General features: G+C 37.3%; 1 protein-coding gene across 1 annotated transcript in view; it reads right to left on the reverse strand.

Moving 5' to 3' along the window:
- Positions 1–1,099: 1,099 nt before the first annotated feature.
- The window catches only part of DCP2 (decapping mRNA 2), a 55,004-nt gene continuing 32,558 nt past the window's right edge, over positions 1,100–23,545 (reverse strand). Inside the window, exons 7-13 of the mRNA XM_008531759.2 lie at positions 18,624–18,776; positions 18,396–18,508; positions 18,190–18,297; positions 15,413–15,548; positions 12,479–12,589; positions 10,455–10,506; positions 1,100–8,301 (exon numbers count right to left, since the gene is read on the reverse strand). Of these exons, the coding sequence (XP_008529981.2) occupies positions 8,138–8,301; positions 10,455–10,506; positions 12,479–12,589; positions 15,413–15,548; positions 18,190–18,297; positions 18,396–18,508; positions 18,624–18,776 (837 nt within the window). The 3' untranslated portion in view covers positions 1,100–8,137. The remainder of the gene's footprint in view (positions 8,302–10,454; positions 10,507–12,478; positions 12,590–15,412; positions 15,549–18,189; positions 18,298–18,395; positions 18,509–18,623; positions 18,777–23,545) is intronic.

The raw sequence follows: 23,545 nt of genomic DNA on the forward strand, positions 1-23,545 counted from the left end.
CATAAAAGAACGGCAAGCAGCTGTGCAACGTCTGTTAGAAGAATATTCCTGCAATGTTGTCAGTTCTCACTATCAAAGCAGAGTACCTTTGACAGTAAGAGTATATCACATCTTGGTGACTCTCTTAAATAAAAATTACTATTATATAGCTGAGGTCGCTAGTGGAAAAGAATCTATTTCTTTCTCCCCTGAGATCAAAGACTGTCAAGCATTCTGTTTGGGAAAAAATGGTACTAGTACAAATTTAAGAATTGTTGGATTTTATGTATCTAACTCACTCACTCTGTAATCTTACTTTAAAGCAACAACCAAATTGTTAATTATTTGAGATGGCAAACATATACCAATTCTTTATTTTCACTTTCACAGAGACACTCTACCTGTTACTATTTCTTCCTATCATATAAACATACCTTATCTCATACCTTTTTTTTTTTTGAGGAAGATTCACCATGAGCTAACATCTGCCGCCAATCTTCCTCTTTTTGCTAAGGAAGACTGGCCCTGAGCTAACATCCATGCCCATCTTCCTCTACTTTATATGTGGAATGCCAGCCATAGCATAGCTTGAGAAGAGGTGTGTAGGTCTGCACCTGGGATCCGAACCAGCGAACCCCAGGCCGCAGAAGCAGAACGTGCGAACTTAACCGCTGTGCCACCGGGCTGGCCCCCATACTTGTCATTTTTTTATTGGTCCAAAGAGATGCAACCAAAATATGAGCAACTTGGAACCTACAATAACAACAGTAGCAGAAACCAGGTTAAGGTAGTAATTAAAACTGCCCAAGCAGCAAAATTTATTGATATTGCACTACAAACAGTCTAAATTTAAACACGATATTTTTATAGAAAGCCAATATTTTAATGATCAATTGTAAAAATGTTTTGAAATACAAAGGAAATCTCCTATCATTCAAATCGTATTTTGTAAGATAAAAGGTTTTTAAGTTCTAAACTGGTGTCATTTACATCAAAAAGAGAGTAGTAACTGTTAGGACTTTGTTCATTTTCTCAGTGGAGAGTACAGCTGGCATTTCTAGTCCACTTTGGAAGTGCAGTAATCCTGCAAACCTTTAAATTCCCAATTCCTAAACAAGAGTCATTGGAAATCCTTTATTTATGATAGTCACACCCAGTATAAGTGAAAATCAGTCCTTATCCTTTCATTAACCCTGAGGGAAAGACACAAAGCTACTGTTCAGCCAGAATGTAATAAATCCACTCTAAAGGTATCAATTCTCATCACTACAAGGTGACCCCAACAGGTATTTTGGGGTTCCTTTTCTGCTCTCCCTAAATGGTTAGCAACCAAAACAAGCACCAAGAACTTCGTTACTAGATAGACAGAATCACTCGGATAATTTACTTATACAGTCTTTCTCTAAACATTAAAATGCCCTAGAAGGGAAATAAAATGCTGCTAGAATTAAAGCAAAAATTAAAAATTAAATCATTTCACCTAAGACAAAAATGATTACTGTTAACAAATCTATTTAGTTAGCATTTACTCAAGTCCAGTTTTCTCAAATATCATATATTTAGTGAAACCATTTCATCCATTTTTTCTATCAGCGTTTGTAGGTCCCAAATAATAAAATTTAACGTGACTTAGCATAAATATCTTCACCTTTTTCAGACTAAAACCTACTCCCAAGAAAGTTGTTTTAAGACTACATATCTTCCATGAACATCACCTAGTCTCCACAGCATAAAAGACACTTCAAATCTTGTTTTGGAAATAGGCAGGGTATAAAAAGATATCAGTTCTTATTCTCTTTCCCATCCAAACTAAACTGTGTGCCCTCATTTTGGTTAGAAGAAAGACAATCTGACATAAAAGGATTTCACTTAAGTTAGCTAATATATGAACTATAATTCTATTTGATTAATCATTTTATTCTGAAGTAAGATTGTTTTAAATTTTCATTAAAACTGTTAAAATTTAAAATATGAATTGTATGAGTCAACAAAGATGATTTTTATAAGGTATTAAGCTAATAAGCAAACTTCAAAAACAATTACAAGAAAATGTGTGTGTACATATATAGTATGTGCATATATACACAAATATATATATATGCAAAATAGTTCATGGTGTTATTTTCCTTCCCTATTTGTTCCTGAAGAAAAAGTCTGTATTATTTATAAAATGGAAGTCAGATTAGCTGTCTTCTGTCCTAACTTGCAAGTGAAATATGAGCAAAAAAGTAAAATTAAAGACTCAGCTCTCTGGATACTCGCATTTGAAATTAAAGGATACTTGTGCAAGATCCAAACACAAACCTAGAATGAACAGAAGAGGCAGCAGTGCCCCTCGGACAGTAGTGAAACGCACAAACTCTGGCAGACAGGTCTTTTGTGCTCTTCTATCAGTGCATATCCTATGTGTAGTCCATGAAGAGTGCAAGTCCACTGCTACGCATTCATTCCAAAAGTATTAACACATCTAACCAACCAAACTGCTGAGGAACAGTCATTACTTTCCTAAATTTCATTCAGTTGAGAACCTTTACTTTGCTCTCATTTGCTGCCATCCATAGTCTATTCTTAAATATCACAAAGCATGATAAGCCATCATTTTACAAAGAACTAGCTAATTTCTTAAAGTTTGAGAAATGACTAACAATGTAGATTTGTGCCCAAAATGTTTCACACCATAGTTTGTAGCTATAGATTGTTTTAGAACCTCAGATTCAATGAATTAAAAGTAGATTAAATTAAAATGTTATTTTCTACCTCAAGAAGTCCACAACCTAAGAATGTTAACTAAGACCTCTCAAAGACTGAGAATCAGCAGAACACTGCCCATCTCGCCCTAGAACCACACATAAATTTTCCTTGTTCCCAAACCAATTTGACAGCTACATGCATTGAGAGACTCAAAACAGCACAGGTCTCCACAACCCTCCAATCGGCTTGTAGCCCGAGGGTCAAAGTGAAATCATCTCTGGAAGGCAAGATATGATCACCACTTACAAATTCCCACAGCAGGAGAATCAGCATAGGATGCAGCACAATAAAGAGAAAAAAACTATTCCACAGAAGGGGGTGGGCCTCAATGGCCTCTTCCTGGGTAGTCACAGCAAGAAAAAGAATAAAGGAACGATAGGTCTTCAAATGACACTCGAAAGACAGAAGCCAAAACAACACGCAACCACCCGCAAGAACCCTCCCACCAAAAAGCAGCAAACGTATGTTCAGGGTCTTTTTCTTCCACTGGACGAAAGGACTAAAGTCTACTTTAAGAGGAGAGTCCATGTGAGACAAAGTTACAAACAAAGGCAGCTAATTTCTGCATTCAATCCCTTTCCCCAGAGCACCCTTGACCGACACTATGCAGCTAATGCAAGCATCTTGTTAGGGTTAGTTCCTTTTAGATTGTGCTTTTGAGCTGGTACCATAGCTAGACTATCGCCTCCACTAACCACAGAAGACACAAGATAAATGGAATCTCTTAACTGGTGATTTCATTAACCTGGAGACCCAGATTAAAGATTCAATTATGAACATTTCTCAAGACAAGACTTCCAAACTTTATCATAGTTTTTGATTTACACTTCTTTGTACTTTATGTTAAAGTCTGAGCAACTAAGCTGGTGGAAATCAGCCCTTCAAGTCCACGCCCGTGCAAGAGGGGTAGCTTTACTCTTTTCCCAAGCTATAGACTACTATTTCAATAGTAAACTGTTTGTCACAAGAAAACTAGATTGAAAGGAATGGACCACCATTCAGGACAAATATACAGCTACCACATGAAGTGAATGACAAAACACCTGACTATGGCTGCATGTGTTCTGGTTTATGTTTCCAGAAGAAAGTGCACCTCAGTGTGGCTGGAGTTATAAAGCATCAGCACAGGAGAAGGACCAGACTCCCAAACACTGGTCTTTCAAGTGAGAAAAATTACTTTAGATTTACTGGATTGATGGCAACCGTATTTAGAAAAAATTAACTTTATCCAGAGCTAGAAAATGCTTGGTAATGGCCACATATATTACACTCTGCTTGGGCTATGCAATGATCACATTTCTCCCTAGTATATCATACAGCACTCAAGAAATGATTTATCTTCTAAAATTTCTTCCTCATGCACTCTCTTCTCAGCAACTATAGTTATCTTCCCCCTTCAAGGCAGTTTTGTTCTATAACAACAACCTATAATATTTTTGGAAACTGCAATCCGGAACTCTACTTTGAAAGCAGACAGAACCTTTACTGCCTATTTGCAATCCACCATCTTTGTGACACAGAAGTACAAACTTCAAGAGCAACTCAATTCTAGAAGAAAAAGATGCTAAGAAAGCCCATCATATCTCATTTTTAGAATTTTTGGCAACTACACAAATGCACTTTAAAGTCTTAGAACAGAATACAAAATGAGGAACTCTAGCTAGACTTTACCAAGCTATCAGGAATAAGGTTTAACAAAACTGCTGTTTTACTAACACCTGTTTACCTGGAGAGAGGTCTTAAAGGTAAAGGATATTGATACCTTCAGACAAAACAAGAGTTTGTCTTACTTATCATTAATCTAAAGTTACAACAATATATATGAGCCCCTTTCTCAGGCTACAAAATAATCCATGTTAAAATTACTAGGTAACACTTATTGTTCTTCGATCAGAAAAATGTTAACGAATCTGACCTTAAAACTATGATTAAAAATGCAAAGAAAATATTGCCTGAGAGAATACACAGAATAGATGTCAATCAAAACAAAATAAAGATAAAAACCAAGAGATGTTATCATAACAGAAAAATAACTTAGCAAAAAGTCTAGTTTGTTTTATTCACTTTGCTCCTTACTGTTCAAGTTAACTGTCGGAGACAAAAGAAAAAAAAAGCTATGTGAGGGAATAGGTAATGAAATGTTTTTAATGCACATATGCACTCAGACCTGAACTTTTCTAAAGACCATCACAATATGTTGAGTTTTACAGCATTTAACCCCTGTGGAAGGATGCTATTCACTTAGATTTGAGTTTTTAATTGATATTACACATAACCTACTAAAGCCTTAAAAGACAAAGTACCAACTCAATCTTACAGCATAAAATTATTTTTGCTAAATTTTGCTATACATCTTCATTATCTGTACTTACTCATTGATATTTAATAGAAAAATAAGGATATCCAAAGCTGAAAGCAGCAAGCAGTGACAATTCCTTTGACAGCGTAGGAGACTTGCCTTTATATATTAATATGAAAATCCAACTTAATTTTCAAACATCTTCAAATCAAATTTCACCCATGCTAGAAGAGTTCTATTAGGCTCTCAGACTTCTCCAAATACTCATGTCTCAGGAGAGCATCACTGTTTGAAATCCTAAAACCAGTCATTTACTATTTCTTAACAAAAACTTTTGAAAGCATGTAAACCACACCCTATCTTTTGGATTATAATGGTTAAGTACACAAACAATTCACTTAACATCTTACAAATCATTAGTTATACATAAAAGCACCTACAAAATTTTAAAAAATAAAAGATTCACAGTGCACCGAACCTTGGAACATATAAGGTTGGAACATAAGAACATTTAAAAAATAGATTCAAAGACTTATTTCTCTCTCGAAGACGTAAAACATAACAAAGCTAACTCAACTACTCTTCTCAGCTAGCTTCTTAAAATGCAGCACACAGAAGTAAATTATTGCATATTCAGCACACACCTTTATCACTTGATTTCTTCAAACCATGCTAAAATTTCTCAAAGGAGAAATCCAGTTCTGTGCTAAGCATGGCCTTTCTCAAGGGAACCTGAACACTGAGAAACTAATAGACAGGTTCGAGGGAATACGTATAGCAGATGTGCATAAAACAGGTACATCCAACTCAGACATTTTCTGCATAGTTAAGTCACATCACACACATCAACTTTAACATACATCTTTTAACTTTCTTTTTTATCTCAAACTGTCAAGACAGCTAAAAGCCTCAAGTTACCAAAACCCCATCCCAACAATCCCCTTCCTTTGTTCCACAGTGCATTAAATGAAGCAGCACAACAGCAATAACATTTAACCATAGTTAAACTACTGCAATCGAAAAGAAATAATCTGTTGGTTCTTGAAAAGGCTCAACACCATTACAGGACCTACTTCTGGTAACGAACTCCAATCTCTTTTGCTTTAGTAATGAGAGCTGAAAACTCCAACTCTAGGCACCAGAAGGACTGACCAAAGTACTCATTCAAAAAGAAAAAAACACATACAAAATCTCTAAAAATTAAATGGCTTCCAGATGACAGTCAATGAGTGAAAATGATTTACCTGCCAGGCAAACTAAGCTTTCACTCCCTTAACAATTTAGCAGAAATCTAGAATGCTAGGACCAACTATAAATATGCCTCAAGGAGACCCAAGCAAAGCAACTGCATTTCTGGAAAGAACAGTAAGAGCTTCCAAACGCAACCATATAATGCATTTTAAAAAAAGTCACAGAAAGATTGACAAATTTGTCACATTAAAAGATGCAGGATTGTGAATAACCTAATTCTAAACGCACTGCTATAATTGTGAATTCTAATTCTAAACGCACTGCTATAGTTGTGAATTCTCGTGCTTAGCACAAAGAGGGTGACACTTTCACTAATAAATAGAATTTTTCCTTTAAAATCAAGCCATTTAAAAGTTAAAGCAAAGTAATAGCAAGTGAATTCCTTACAATAGCACTTCTTTTGAAAGTCCAACTGGGTTACACAGAATCCCTATTAAATAGGCTACGTATACAGAATAAAGATTTCTACAATAAAATTTACAAGCAGAGATACATTTTGTGGATACCACATGTAAAAGAAAGATTTTTAAAACCCACACGACAGATGCACATGCATGCATGTGCTCACCTCCCCGCCCCAACAAAGAAATACCTTCAATGAGGTCAGAAGCAGCCCAAACACTAAAGCCCCCTGAAAGTCCCGGTGATTGTCCTCAATTATAGCTGAAATCCTTCTTAAAACGGACACTGCTGTCCTTATTTGGACTGAAGATTCCTAAAGGAGCAAAACACATTCCTGGGAGTGAGTTATGTACGTTACTTTCATGTTCTTATCCTCCCCAGTCAAATGTTTTATTTGTACTTGGGTAAATTGCATACCTCTTTCATTCTCGCTCCATCATCCAGGGGCTTTAGCATGTTAATAAAAGCGTGTCAGTCTCTGCTACTACTGCAAATTGGAAGCTAATATAACATCAGTTTCCAGAGATCAACACTGAGATGCAATGTAAAACCTAATAATGTCAGTATTCCATACATATTTACACAACCGTAATATAGAATAAATTTTCACAAGAACAAAATCATTGTACAATACTAAAGGGTTGGTGGCAGGCTGGTAAAGACATGACCAAAGCAGTTGCTGGGTCCCCGCCTCCATGCTCTCTGCTACCCTCTCTCCAGCAGTCTCAAAGGTTCACCGACTGCATGCAGCACAACGCAAAATTAGAGCATCAACTCCCCACCCAACCAACTCAGTCCCTCTCCAGGCTGAGGACTTTGTCCTTTAATGAAGTGCCAAGAGTTCATTTTGAACATGAACATTATATAGCGGGTATTGGCTCTAAATAAAACCTTTCAACAAAACTCCAAGCAGAGGAGGATTAGAGAACCTAAGTGATTAAAAGCAGAGAAATGTGCAAAATGCCACCAAAGCAGATGACCTGCAATCTTGACTTTTGTGACATTTCAGCTCTTGTATTCATTTAATAATTGTGTGTTTTAAGCTTCTTTTAAAATTTTCAATATAAGGAAAACTATTATTGCAATCACTGTAATGGGTAGACGGAGCATTGCCATTAACTTGGCTACTTGATGGTGACTCAAATGCTATTTTCTTAAACAGAATATAAAACAAAAACCACAATCACACAGAAAAGAATGCCCCTGTAAAAAGCAACTTAAATTCATTAGCCAAACACTGAAAAGGTTCGTTTGTATAAAAGGTTATAACTGCATTTACAGTGCAAACTCATGTTTCTTCTTACTCTCTCTTCTGCACAGAGAACAATCTCTTCAGAAACATCATTACCTCCCTGCATTTCTTTAAAACACCTGAGAAAGGTAAGGCTCAAAGAGACACCCACTCAAATGCAACAGGTCCCTGATCTTGGGACTTCCACAACACATATGCTGCTATCAAAGGTCCAAGATTTTCATTATAGCATTATGGTCAAACTTGAAGCTCAAAAAGGTTCTGGATGAAAAGGGGAACTTGCAATGTCCATTACATGCCACAGACTGTCCTTCAGCATGCTCTAGAAACTGGTCCTCACTGGAGCAAGGTAAGTCATACACAGCATCTGTTTAAAAAACAAAATAAATAAGCTCAGTAACTTAGTAAGAAACTAAATACTGCCCTTCACCTTTCATTACAAGGAATTTATGTACAGTATAAATCCTTCTCCCCACACTCTAAATCTAACCTAAGTAGAACCACCAAGATATTTTCCTTTCCCTAAACTGGTGCTCAACCGAATTTCTAATCTATGATTACTCATTTCCACACAAACATTCAAAACCTTAAACTCAGTCTTTATTTTAAGATCCTTAATATTCACTTGCTTTCAAAAATGGGTACACCTTTGTTTACCTCCTATATTTGTATTTTATGCCAACAAAATGGGAGCTTCTTGACAGAGATCCAAATGTAAGCATTGTAGAGATCCCAACCACAATTAAGATCTATAAAGATTCCAATTCTAGAAAAATAAAGCTGGAATTTACCAACCTTAAGGGAATACATCAATCTAAAGAAAAACACAAATTTTCAAAATTACAGCATGACTAAACTCCATCTTATCAGAACTTTTTTTTTTTACCAAAAAAAGTAGAGCAGGTACCTTACCAAGAAAGTGGGTTTGGAATAGACAGAGAGAGGCTGAGGCAGAAAGAAAGTCTGAAATGAGGTTTCCCAGGACAAGGATCTATACTTCCTCTCAAGAAAACTCAAAATTTTATATATCCATATTATGCCCAACTAAGCTGGGTATACAGAGCTATAGTGTGCCTTCTTTAATGTTCTTGAACATAGGGCTTTATAAAGATTTTTTGAAATAATTGATTTCTGAACTTACATTAATTAAACTATCAGCCTATCATGTCCCCACCACCCAAGGTGGCCAGAAAAATCCTATTCAGAGGACTTCTACCCACCATAACTTATCTGTAATAAACTAATGATAGTTCCTCCTTCTTGACAGTTAACCTGAACTTCCCAAAATAGGGTTAAAGCATCTCTTTTAAAATAGCTTTTATCAGGGCCAGCTCGGTGGCACAGCAGTTAAGTGCACAGGCTCCGCTTCGGCGGCCTGGGGTTCGCCAGCTCGGATCCCTGGTGCAGACATGGCGCCACTTGACATCCCATGCTGTGGTAGGCGTCCCACATATAAAGTAGAGGAAGATGGGCATGGATGTTAGCTCAGAGCCAGTCTTCCTCAAAAATAAAATAAAATAGCTTTTATCTTGCTTAAATCATAGACAGCATTGCAAGAAAATATGATTATAATGCTTTTCATTTCTTAGACTTTTCTATATGAAAGCCTTAAATTTAGATGGTGAAGAAACGCATATCTACTGCACAGGGAATTTCATACAATTCAAAATAACACCTACAGGCCGGCCTGGTGGCACAGCGGTTAAGTGCACACGTTCCACTTCGGCGGCCCAGGGTTTGGTGGCCCGGATCCCGGATGCAGATATGGCACCACTTGGCAAGCCATGCTGTGGTAGGCGTCCCACATATAAAGTGGAGGAAGATGGGCACGGATGTTAGCTCAGGGCCAGTCTTCCTCAGCAAAAAGAGGAGGATTGGCAGCAGTTAGCTCAGGGCTAATCTTCCTCAAAAAAAAAATAACACCTAAGAAAAAATGGTCTACTGTACTCTTAAATGACATCTATTAAATCAGTATTACCAAACGGCTTTCTACATTAATCAGCATTACTTTCTAAATCAGATGACACACCTAGTCTTCATAAGTAAGGATGGAGAAGTTCCAAATGTCATTTTAATAAAAACTGTCCTTAGTACCACCCTAAAAAGTTGATCATTACCTCCAAAAGGGGGGCAACGTTCCTCTTCTGAAGTTAGTGCTCCCGACATACAGGTGAGGGCGAGGTCTCCTCACCTTTACAATACTTGGTTCTTTCTACTCCCCACCAACCCTTAAGTGATATGTATTTATTTACAATATTCATGCACAGCACCAAGGCTTGCCATACACAAAAGAAATAGCACACTGAAAGAGCAAATAAATTCATCTTGATTATTTAAATAAATTCACTTTAGCCAGTTTCATATTTGGAGCACTTGATCACATATATGAACTCTCTCTACAAAACACATGCAACTCTTTCTGCTTATCCATCACAGTTCATCACACATACACTAAAATCAAGGTTAGGCCAAACCAAACCAAATCCCACCAGGCAAAGAATTTAAAAAGAAATGACTTGCCTGTTTCAAAATTATCCTGAAGTTTTCGTGGATGAAGTTTTTTTTCACATTTCTATTAAAAAAAACACACACACAAAAACACACAACATACCACCTCCAGTTATTTCACTTATTATAAATGAGGAGATATATTATCAAATCTCTCAGGAAGAAAATTAAACCAGGAATATAATCACCATCCCCATTCTCACAATGGCATTTTAGATTTTTTTTAAACCTAGAACTTTTTTTAGTTCTTGATTACATGTACAATATAGAGACACCAAATAAAGGGAATTATTCATTACATTTCTCAACCCAGATATAATTACTATCAGCATTCCACTGTATCTTTCCAGCTTTTCTTCCACAAAGTTATGTGCGAATGTATTTTTACATAATTACATAACATTAAATGGAATTAGTTGATATATATTACTATTCTATGAACCTTTTTTATTTGAAGATTGGCCCTGAGCTATCTGTTGCCAATCTTCCTTTTTTTTCTTCCCGTAAGTTGTGTATCCTAGTTGTAAGTCCTTCTAGTAGTTCTTCTATGTGGGACGCCACCACAGCATGGCTTGATGAGTGGTGTGTAGGTCCGCGCCCAGGATACGAACCAGCAAACCCCTAGCTGCTGAAGAAGAGCATGTGAACTTAACCACTACACCCCCGGGCCAGCCCCTATAACCTATTTTTTAAATGTAATATACTGTGAACATATTCCTTTTACAATAAATACAAATCTATACTATCTTTTGTTTCTCATGGGGTTTTTTGCTGAGGAAGATTAGCCCTGAGCTAACATCTGTGCCAATCTTCCTCCACTTTATACGTGGGTCACCACCACAGCATGGCTGCTGAGTGGTGTAGGTCTGCAACCAGGCTCCAAACCTGCAAACCCAGACCACCAAAGCAGAAAACCTGGGCCACCAAAGCAGAGAGTGCCAAACCTAACCTCTATGCCACAGGGCCAGCCCCTATACCATCATTTGTAATGACTATATGGAAGTCTACTGCATAGATCTACAATACAGCATGTAATATTATCTTATTTGACACTTAGATTATTGCCATGTTGTCATTATTAAAAAGAGTAATTGGGTGAGTATTTTTAAAATTTCTCTTGTAGGGAAACAAAGTCAGAACTTTTTCACAGGCTTTCAAGATAACCAAACTACTCTCTAGAAAGTTCTACCACTTAGTAATTTTTCAGTGGTACCAATACACTCAATAATACATAGTTGGACATCTTTTCATCTTTACCAATCTGACAAGAAAAAGTATAGTACTAGTCAAGGACAAGTAGTCTAACAGTAAACCGATCTTTACCATGTGTTTGCTAGTAGAATCATACACCCCAAATTAAGTAAACACCACCTAGGGAATTCAGGTAAAATATTTTTACTAAAAACTTGAAATTACTTTTACCACCCACTGTTAAAGAAAAAAATAGATTTGTGAAGCTACAATGAGAAAATTCAACATACGAGTATCAGGACTTACAGAAAAGATAAACAAGGAGACCATTAGTTATGAATTAATTTCTAAAGCACAGACTAAAAGAATGAAGTAAATGCCTCAAAATGCTCAGTTATTTATTTTTAGGCCTAGTCTAATAACTATGGCACCGGCTGTTATTTTGTTTATTTTCTAAATTCTATCAACTGAAAGGGGAAAAAAAACACACTTCCCTGTTCTTCCAAACTTTTAACTTCACTAAATAATACACATTCTATTTAGAAAAATATAAACAGAACAACAGCCAAGGACTCGCTCTAGAAAGCAAGGCTGACTACACTGTTTTAATAATTAAAATAAACTTAAATACCCACATAAAAAAGCAAAGATTACACATGCAATTAAATCAATGTTGTAAATCTGTAATTGAGAGTAGCCAAAGAGATTTTTAGTGAGCAAATAGTGCACAATTTCACTCCATAAAAATCCTGTCAATATATCAACTCAATGTGCTTTGACAACGCCCTTACCCCACTCTTAAAAACCATGAACTGCCTTCTTAGCATGAGAGCTGTAACTCTTACCATTAAGGGATTCTGCTGCTTGGCTGGCTGGCTGTGGACCCCATTTGCTCTTTTCTTTTGATTAGGTGAGTCTTGATACTGTTTTCTGCCATTTCCCCTCAGACTTTGATTCTGTTTTTCCAATAAAAAGAAATAAAATGTAAACCTATAGAATAATGTAATAGGACAAAAGAATATAGGCTTATGCATATGTTTAGCTGGTTGAATCAGAGTTTAGCAAGGCCCCTCAAAAACCTTCCTAAAACAACGAAGAACCACACCACACCAATATATTTTCTTACAGAAGATGGTGCTTCACAAAGCCAGATTCCTCTAACAGTATGAACTAACAAATACAATGGTCCCTAGGAATCTTTCCACACCTCTTGCCTTATCCCATTTTTGCTCACAGATTTTGTCTACAATGCATGTGTTTAAAAAGAAAGGGAGAGGGGAGAGCAACAAGTTTGAAAACCTAATGTAAATGTCAAAGAAAACCTCTCTGTGAGGGAACGCTGAAGCAGCACGCTGGCCCTAGTTCTTAGACGGGAACTATGCAGCAGATGTGACCAGCTGTTACCCTAAAATCTGCTTAAGACTATCAGTAAAGAAATAAGCACTTCTAAATTAATAATCTCTTTTACACCAAGTAACTAAGATGATTAGTGTTTTTAAAATTTGGGCCATTACCTGTAAATTTAGACCTAAAACCTGAAAAGAGAGTATTAGACATCTTGCTATTATACTGATTTAACATGACTTAATTTTCCTGTAAAAAAATTCTAAGTTTAACTTAAAACACAATACTTTTAAACATTAATTTGTCTTTAAAGATCTTGAAAGGGCAGCTATGTTAAGACGACTGACTAAACAGCATAAATAAAATAACTTTTACTATTATTTTAAAAATATAAAAATACATGTATTTATTTATATTCTACCTACAAAAAAATTAAGGAGTTCCTAAAATAGCTGGAAAACAACAAGCTAACTTAAATAAAGAATGGTAGGGAAATAGGACTTTCAGAAACTCATGTTCCCACACATTTTTAATTCAATTTCATTCTACTCTTCTTGGTATTTACTTTTTATTGTGGTACAATACACATAAAATTTACCACTTCAACCACTTTTAAGTGTACAATTCAGTGGTAGTAAGTATAGACAATGTTGTGCAACCACCACTCGTATCTGTCTCCACAACTTTTTGATCATCTCAAACAGAAACTTTGTACCCATTAACTAACTCCATATTCCCCTTTGTCCCTCAGCCGATAACCTCAAGTTAATTTGTCTCCACGAATTTGTCTATTCTTGGTACTTCATATAAGCAGAGTCATACAAATTTTGTGTGGGCTTATTTCACTTAGCATGTGTTTAAGGTTTATCCATGTTGTGGCATGCATGTATCACAAATTCATTCCATTTTAAGGTTGAATAATAGTCCATTGCATGTATATTTGATTTACCCATTCATCTGTTAACAGACATGTGAGCTGTTTCCACCTTTTGGCTTTATGAATAAGGCTATTATGAACATTGGTATACAAGTTATCTGTCTGAGGCCCTGCTTTCAATTCTTTTGGGGTATATACCTAAGAGTGGAATTGCTGGGGCATATGGTAATTCTATTTTTAAGTTTCTGAGGAACCACCAAACTGTTTTCCACAGCAGCTGCACCATTTTACGTTCCCACCAGCAATGCACAGGGGTTCCAATTTCTCACATCCTTGTCAACACTTGCTATTTTCCATTTTTTTTATTATAGCCACCCTAATGAGTATGAAGTAGTATCTCATTGTGGGTCTGACTTGCATTTCTCTAATGACTAATGACGTTGAGCATCTTTTCATGTGCTTATTGGCCATTTGTATATCTTCTTTGGAGAAACGTCTATTCAGTCATTTGCCCATGTTTTAGTTGGGGTTTTTTGTTGTTGTTGAGTTGTTGGAGCTCTTCATATATTCTGAATATTAATACATTATCAGAGATGTGATTTGCAAATATATTCTCCCACTCTGTGGGTTGTCTTTTTCACTTTTGTGATAAGTTCTCTGATGCACAATTAATTTTGATGAACCCAGTATATTTTTTTAAAAATAATTGGGGCCAGCCTGATGGCACAGCAGTTAAGTGCACATGTTCTGCTTCAGTGGCCCAGGGTTTACCGGTTTGGACCCTGGGTGCAGACATGGCACCGCTTGGCATGCCATGCTATGGTAAGCGTCCCACATATAAAGTGGAGGAAGATGGGCATGGATGTTAGCTCAGGGCCAGTCCTCCTCAATAAAAAGAGGAGGACTGGCAGCAGTTACCTCAGGGCTAATCTTTCTCAAAAAAAAAAAAAAAAAAAAAGGAAGAGTGGCACCCAAACGGACGGCTCAAATAGTAAAGACAGATAATATCAAGGGTTAGTAAGAATGTGGACAACTGGAACTCTCATATATTTTGCTAGGGATATAAATTACATGAGAATATTGTTCACAGTAAATACTCAAGAACACAGGCGTATCCAGTAACCCAACAATTCTACTGTTAGTTATATATATCCAAAAGAACTGTACGTGTTCATCCAAAGGTATGGACAGAAATATTTATAGCAGTATCGTTTGTAAAAGCCCCAAACTGGAAAAGACCAAAATGCCCATTAACAGTAAAATGGATAAATAAATTGTGGTGTAATCATACACTAGAATACAAAACAGTAATGACCATTTCATTGGTGGTACGTACACCAAAGTCAGATGTTAATTCCTATTACTTGCTACACTGGATTTACACTGAAGCTGTAACGGTTAAGGAGTCTCAGCCCTGCTTCAAATCAGTCAGGAAGAGAGGAGCCTTGGATCGACAATTCAGAGCTCCACAACTGTTAATTTGCGATTCCTCAATTCAGATACATTTCAAAGTCAAACGATCTAAACTTATGAAAATCTTTTGGTGTATATCACTCACCTTTGCTTTTAAAAGGTCAGATGTTTCAGAATGATTATTATATGGCTTTTGCTGCAGTGGTTGCCTGTGCTTTACCCATTGGTCACCAGGAGATCCTTCAGGAAATAACTGCTGACTATGGCGGAATTTGGTTCGACTACATCAAGATTTAAAAAATAAAAATCATATCAGAAAATGAACTCACCTACAGTTCTTCTACCATCTTGACAGTTTATGCTACAGACTACAAATTTTACTTTCTTTTTTTTTTTTTAAAGGTTAGCACCTGAGCTAACATATGTTGCCAATCTTTTTTTTTTCCTTCTATTTCTCCCCCAAAGCGCCCCCGATACATGGTTGTATATTCTAGTTGAAGATCCCTCTGGTTGTGCCATGTGGGACGCCACCTCAGCATGGCCTGATGAGTGGTGCCATGTCCACACCCAGGATCCAAAATGGTGAAACCCTGGGCCGCCAAAGCAGAGTGTGTGAACTTAACCACTCGGCCTCGGGGATGGCCCCTTACTTTCTTCTTTATTATCTATCTCCACACACTAGAATGTAGTTCCATGAGGGCAGGGATTCTTGTCTGCTTTGTCTACTGCTTTATCCCCAGCACCCAGAAGAGTGTCTGGCATTCAATATTTCTTGAATAAATTAATAATCTGTTATTTTTAATCCAAAACTTTTCTAAACTATCCATACCATTCCTCTCTATAAGTGATTACACTTTTTTTCTTTTTCTTTTCTTTTTTGGAGGGTGAGGAAGATTGGCCTTGAGCTAACATCTGTGCCAATCTTCCTCCAGTTTGCACATGGGACGCCACCACAGCATGGCTTGATGAGCAGTGCATAGGTCTGTGCCTGGGACCCAAACCTGTGAACCCTGGGCCACCAAGAGGGAGTGCACAAACTTACCAGTACGCCACAAGGCCAGCCCTGACTATATGTTAAAAAATCTGAAGAAAATAATTTTTTCTAAATCTAGTTGAAATAAACAAATGTTTATTAGTAGAGGGGGCTGGCCCCATGGCCGAGTGGTTAAGTTTGAACACTCCACTTCAGCAGCCCAGTTTTCCCGGGTCCAATCCTGGGTGCAGACATGGCCACTCATCAGGCCACGTTCAGGCGGCATCCTACACAGCACAACCAGAAGGACCTTACAACTAGAATATACAACTGTCTACTAGTGGGGGTTTGGGGAGACGAAATTTTTAAAAATCTTTAAAAATCTAAGTAGATTTTCCTTCTTAATAGGACAGACAACTCACGTTCTTACTAGGATGTTATAGTACAGAATCTGATCCTGCACAGGTCAGTTACAGACCCCATCCATGCTGGAAAAGAATCTGAAAAATTAATCTATAGTCTAGAACAAAGAATTAAAGGGCCCAAGACAATGGATGAGCAAATTAAAGATCCAGTCTCAAATTCTCATGCAAAACAATTCAATTGTAAAAGGCTGTACTCACGCAGTAGTTTGTAACAAAGATAAGAAATCCTATTCTATAGTACCACTTAAAAGTTCTTCCCTTTTCCCTTTTAAAAATTACAATAGAATTGCAGGCTATCTACTCTTTAGACAAAATTCAGACATTTTCTCCAACACGTCATCACAGACATCAATCTGTATGTTAAAAAAAGACACTACCCTCCCTGAGAAACATGAAATTTGGTTAGAGAAGTTTCTTTATTATCTCTTATATTCCATCCTCCAGGACCACAAACACTAGGACTAAAAGATATGGGAATCATGTCACACACTACGGTGGATAGATTCTCCCAAACGTGATCATACAATTTTTTTTTCAAACACTGTCACTATTTCATAGTAACTTTTTAGTAGTGTCTTTGTTTCTTTTTAATCTGAGCTGCATTCTGGTCTACGTTACTTTTTCTATACTGTTTCACTTACGTCTAGTAGTATATAATTTGGTGATTATAATCATAGATTCTGAAAAGCAGAAATGACTCTCAAGGCATTTAGTCCAAGCTCTCATCCTCATAAAACTCAACTAAAATGGGATATTCCCTACGTAGTTAAAAAATATTGACTGTAGATGTGGTTTACTTCTATTGTTTAATTTCTGAAGCTCTAGGATAAAAACAGAACATCTAAATTAGAGAAAATGCAAAAAGCAACTCTCTGAAGCTAACACAGGCAAAGTTCTAGCAAGCTGATTACAAATAAATATGCTTATTTAACAAAATTACTCACTCAGCCTACTCCACCATTGTGATTTGGATACAATTAAGTTCCAACCAAGGAAATGTGCTTTGTGGTTCATGTGCATGTACTAGTCACTCTTTATAATACACAGTCTATGCTAGGGAAAGAAATCAAGAAAGCCCAAGTCTTCACAGTTCTTTGTGAACAAATTAAGCATCACCATCGCTCATCTCCTCTACACAAAAACAGACTTCAATATACCCCCATTCAATCATCTTCAGAAACTCAATTATCTCTAAAGGAGAATATGAAAACAGAAGTAACAATATAAACACACTCACAAAGACAGAAGTTTTTCTTCTTTTCCTCATGTTCTATCTATCCATCTAAAAAGTTGGTACCCTCTTGTGTATACTATTTTTAAATGTGCCTGAAGCTCTTTTCCAGCTCCAATTAACCTTTTTCATCTCATCAAAAACCCTTAAAAAAATTTTTTTTCATCTGTGAGAGCAGTAACAAAACAGTACCTATAAAAAGGAATCCAACACCTCTAAAAACTTTAGAAGTAAAATGCTACTGTATTTAAAAACTATCAGAAAGTCAGAATCCTATGAATGTATTTCTTTACCTCAATTTTTCCACAGTGGGTTTAGCTGGTGTGCTACCAGCTGAGGAAAATCCATTGTCACTGTCTGAGGAATCTCCAAATCTTCGAGAAAGCCAGTCCCGTAATGGTCTACGGAAATATTATTTACTTTTAAAACTTGGCTGCATTAAGAAGCTGACTATCAGAATTATGAAGGTTAGTTTTGTATTCAAGAAACATGAACATACCTGATAAAGGGAATGGCCATAAAAAATTTGTTAGGTGCCAAACCAAGTTTGGATTTTGGGGTCATATCATTTCTATGACAGGGCAATTTCTCAATGGAGAACCACTCAATGTTCTAAACACAAGAAGAAAATAATTCATTGAGTTAATTATTATCAAGGAGTTTCTAAAAGCAATTTCCTACTTCATTCAATTGAAATACTATACTGAAAATATTTTCAATTACATACCCGAATTTCTCTTCTGGTCTTTGGGTTAAATTTTGTGTCTTTTGGAATTCCTGGAATGATGTACAAACGAGCAAGCTGGTCATTGATTCGAAGTTCAATGTAATCATCCTTACAAATATAATCTTTGATATCAAAACCAGTTTCTTCAAAGACCTGAAAACAACAAATCTGAATGATTTTCCATTTTTACTGTTAGACCCTCCAGTTCATTAAAATCTGTTTATTTCAAAGGCAAAAATTCAGAAATATCCAGGCAATTAATGGTATGCAAACACTAGGCAGGAAGTCAGAATATTCCAGAGCCTAGTTCTAGCTCTGCCTCTACTTAACTGTTTGACTATGGAAAAACTTGTTTATATATCTGAGCCTGTTTCTTCACCTATTCAATGAAGGGAGATGTGTGATACTGTTATTTACAATAAGAAGTATATATTTATTTGGTCTTTGTCCCCCTTTCTGGTACAGAGCTCCTAAAACCCTTGGAATTTCCTAAATGATGAAAGCAACAAAGGTGTCTGTTATGTTAATGAGGTGACTTTTGAGCCCCACCGAATGTGGGCTGATTGCCAGAACCAAGCACGTGATTCAAGGGTTGGAACTTTCAGTCTCACCTCCACCCCACCTCACCCCCTCCTCCAGGGAGAGGAGAGAGGTTGGAGATTGAGCTCAATCACCAAGTGACCAATGATTTAGTCAATCATGCTTACGTAACGAGGCCTCCATTAAAACCCAAAAGAATGGGGTTCAGAGAGCTTCTAGGTTGGTGAACACGTGAGATTTGGGGAAAGTGGTGTGCTAGGAACAGCATGTAAACTCCCTGCCCTTTCCCCATACCCTGCCCTATGCATCTCTTCCATCTGCCTGTTCCTGAATTATATCCTCCTATGATAAACCAGTGATCTAGTAAGTAAAATGTTTCTCTGAGTTCTGTGAGCCACCCAGCAAATGAATCAAACCCAAGGAGGGAGTCAATGGAACCTCCAATCTACAGCCACTCAGTCAGATACACAAGTGACAACATGGACTTGCAACTGGCATCTGAAGTTGAGGACAGTCTGGTAGAACTGAGCCCTTAACCTGTGGAATCTGTTAACTCCCTGTGGGTCGAGAATGCCAGAATTGAGATGAATTGTAGGACACTCAACTGGTGTCTGAGAATTGTTTGTTGGGCCCAGAACTCTTTTTTTTTCTTTTTGCTTCTTCTCCCCAAATCCCTCCAGTACATAGTTGTGTATTTTCAGTTTTGGGTCCTTCTAGCTGTGGCATGTGGGACGCCGCCTCAACGTGGCCTGACGAGCGGTGCCATGTCTGCGCCCAGGATCCAAACCAGTGAAACACTGGGCCACCAAAGCAGAGCTGCAAACTTAACCACTCAGCCACAGGGCCAGCATCACCCCCCCCCGAACTCTTAAGATGTTACAATACATCAGATTAGAATATATCCCATATAAAATACATCCCAATCTGTGGGAATTATATCACTGGGGACCACATATGGATTTTATTCACAGTATCCATGAATCTATATGTACAGAAAACTACAAACTAAAAAATGTCTTATATGAATAAAACTACTTTTCAAACATGAAAATTGAATTGCTTGAATACTAACATTAAATGGACAGATTCCAAAAGTACAGCCACAACCACATTTGTGTGCAGGTGTGTGTGTTGGGAGAGGGGTTGTAATCGTCAACACTAAAGAACTGGACACTAGTGAACTAGCTTAATGCTTCTAAAACTGTCTGCCCTCAGTAGTGCCTCAAGGACTGGGGGAGGAGGAACCGAGAGAATATAAATCTCAGGAATTAATGTTACATCTAACTCTTACCCTTTCCTTCAACCAGAGAAGTCATGCTCTGGTTGCCCAGATTAATATACTGGGCTTCTGTTTAAAATAAAAACCACCGGTCTCTTCTAGCCTTAAAGTTCTCCCTCAAATAACATTTGTATTACTCTGACAAAGTCCTTCCCCTTTTCACCCTCAAAATCAAAAAGGCTTTGGATTCACAGCAGCTGCAGAAACCACCGCAGATCTTTTATGCTGGAGTTCCTCTCCTTCCCTCTAGTTTCAGCATCTCCTAACCAATCAGTGGGACAGAAGACATCAAAACACATGCAGGGGCACGAATCTCTTGCAAGGTATGAGTACGGAGGAGCTATTTTCTACCCATTCCTTTTGTCTCTTCCCTGCTTCTCTTGTCAGTTCATGTACATCTTTCTACCTTCCTCAATAAGGGGACATCTGCACTTCTCTCAGGCATGTGTAGTCTTCCAATTTAAGCTCCTCCATAACATCTAACTCATTTCTATCACCATTTCTGTATACTCCTAACTATGCTAAACCTTTTGTTCCTAATTTTAAGAACTGGGTTAATATACTCACTCGAAAATTGTTCTACAGTATATAGAAAAGGAGAAAGATTATTTGTATTTCCCACTTCTGGAAATGACAGACTGTGTACAGATGTACATATGTGATATCAAAAGAAAGTTAGTTTTCTTGTCCTGTGTTTCTTTATATCTACATTTGGTGTTACATAGGTATATATAGAAACTGTCTATTGTAGAGGTGATCACTCACATTCAACCATATCAAACTATATACCTTGTTCAAAATAAAATTCTGAAGGCTCAGTGATAGAAGTGTCTTGGTTTCCCACTTCCCCAAATTTTAACATTTGTATTCATAAGACAATATAATTAAACCATCAATCACGTAGATTCACTTCATAACTCATGTATGCTATCTGAGTGTTCCCATTAAAGCAAAGGTCCAGATGCTCTGGTTTTCCCTTCTTTGAAACTCTACTGCATGAGACAGTGCTTAAAACCGTTTTCGATTATAATTCAATTTTGATGGATATTGGATTTATAACTGTAACAATTAAGACTGGTTTTGGGGCCAGCCCAGTGGCATAGCGGTTGGGTTCGCACGCTCTGGTTTGGCAGCCTGGGGTTCGCAAGTTCAGATCCCAGAAGCAGACCTACACACCACTTATCAAGCCACGCTGTGGTGGCATCTCACATATAAAATAGAGGAAGATGGGCAGAGATGTTAGCTCAAGGCCAGTCTTCCTCAGCAAAAAGAGGAGGATTGGTGGCAGATGTTAGCTCAGGGCTAATCTTTCTCAAAAAAAAGGGAAAGGCTGGTTTACCTAAGTTTATACATCAGTGATGTATGAAATTGTTTCTCTTCATCAAAGGCTCCATTAAGAGAGTCAAAAGCAAAGACATAAACCAGAAGACAGTCACAATACACTCAAATGTAGAATATGTTAAAAAGTCCTATATATCAGTAAGTAACTCAACTATAAAAAAATGGGTAACATAAGTGGATACTTAATAAAAGAGGACATTCAAACGGCCAATAAGAATATGATAATGTGCTCAACATCACTATAAACTTCAGGAGAATACAAATTAAAACACAATGAGGGGCTGGCCCAGTGGCACAGCGGTTAAGTGCAGATGTTCCACTTCAGCGGCCTGGGGTTCTCCAGTTCGGATCCCAGGTGCAGACATGGCACCACCTGGCAAGTCATGCTGTGGTAGGCGTCCCACGTATAAAGTAGAGGAAGATGGGCATGGATGTTAGCTCAGGGCCAGCCTTCCTGAGCAAAAAGAGGAGGATTGGCAGCAGGTGTTAGTTCAGGGCTAATCTTCCCCACCCCCGCAAAAAAAAGCACAATGATATACCATTACATTTCCAGCAGAATTGCTAATGTTTTTTGTTTTTTTTTTTTAAAGATTTTATTTTTTCCTTTTTCTCCCCAAAGCCCCCCGGTGCATAGTTGTATATTCTTTGTTGTGGGTCCTTTTAGTTGTGGTATGTGGGACACTGCCTCAGCGTGGTTTGATGAGCAGTGCCATGTCCGTGCCCAGGATTCAAACCAACGAAACACTGGGCAGCCTGCAGCAGAGCGCGAACTTAACCACTCGGCCACGGGGCCAGCCCCTAAAGTTTTTTTAAATTTAGATATAATCAACATACAACATTATATTAGCTTCAGGTGTACAACACAATGATTCAATATTTGTATATATTGCAAAATGACCATAAAATCTTTCTCCAGTTTTACTGAGATATCATTGACATATATCATCACTATATAAGGTTAAGGTATATAGAATAATGGTTTCACTTACATATATTGTAAAATGATTACCACAATAAGTTTAGTTAGCATCCACCACCCTATATACATGCAAGAAAAACAAATTCTTTTCCTTGTGATGAGAACTCAAAAGTTCTACTGTTAACAACTTTCATATATATCATACAGCAATGTCAATTAGTTATCATGTTGTACGTATCTCTAGTATGTATTTATCTTATAACTGGAAATTTGTACCTTTTGACTACTTTCCTCCAATTTCTACCCCCCATCCCCCGCCCCTGGTAACCACAAATCTGATCTCTTTTACTATGAGTTAGGTTGGTTTTTTTTTTTTCAGATTCCACATAAAAGCAAAATCATACAGTATTTGTCTTGCCCTGTTTAACTTATTTCACTTACCATAATTCCCTCTAGGTCCATCCATGTTTTCGCAAATGGCAAGATTTCCTCATTGAATAATATTTCACTGTGTGTATAAGTATATATAGAGAGTGCAGATATACATATGTGTAAATATATATTGTGTAAATTGTGTGTGTAAATATATATATAAATCACAACTTCTTTATCCAGTCATCCGTCAATGGACACTTCGTTTGTCTCCATATCTTGGCTGTCGTAAATAATGCTACTATGAACATGAGAGTGCAGATATCTTTTCAAGTTAGTGCTTTCGTTTCCTTTGTATAGATTCCCAGAAGTGGAATCGCTGGATCATTTGGTAGCTCTAATTTTGGGGATCTACTGTGAGGATCCTCCACACTGTTTTTCCACAATAGCTGTACCAGTTTACAATCCCAC

Source organism: Equus przewalskii, chromosome 13, assembly GCF_037783145.1.
Source record: "Equus przewalskii isolate Varuska chromosome 13, EquPr2, whole genome shotgun sequence".
In the NCBI taxonomy this organism is placed as follows: Eukaryota; Metazoa; Chordata; class Mammalia; order Perissodactyla; family Equidae; genus Equus; species Equus przewalskii.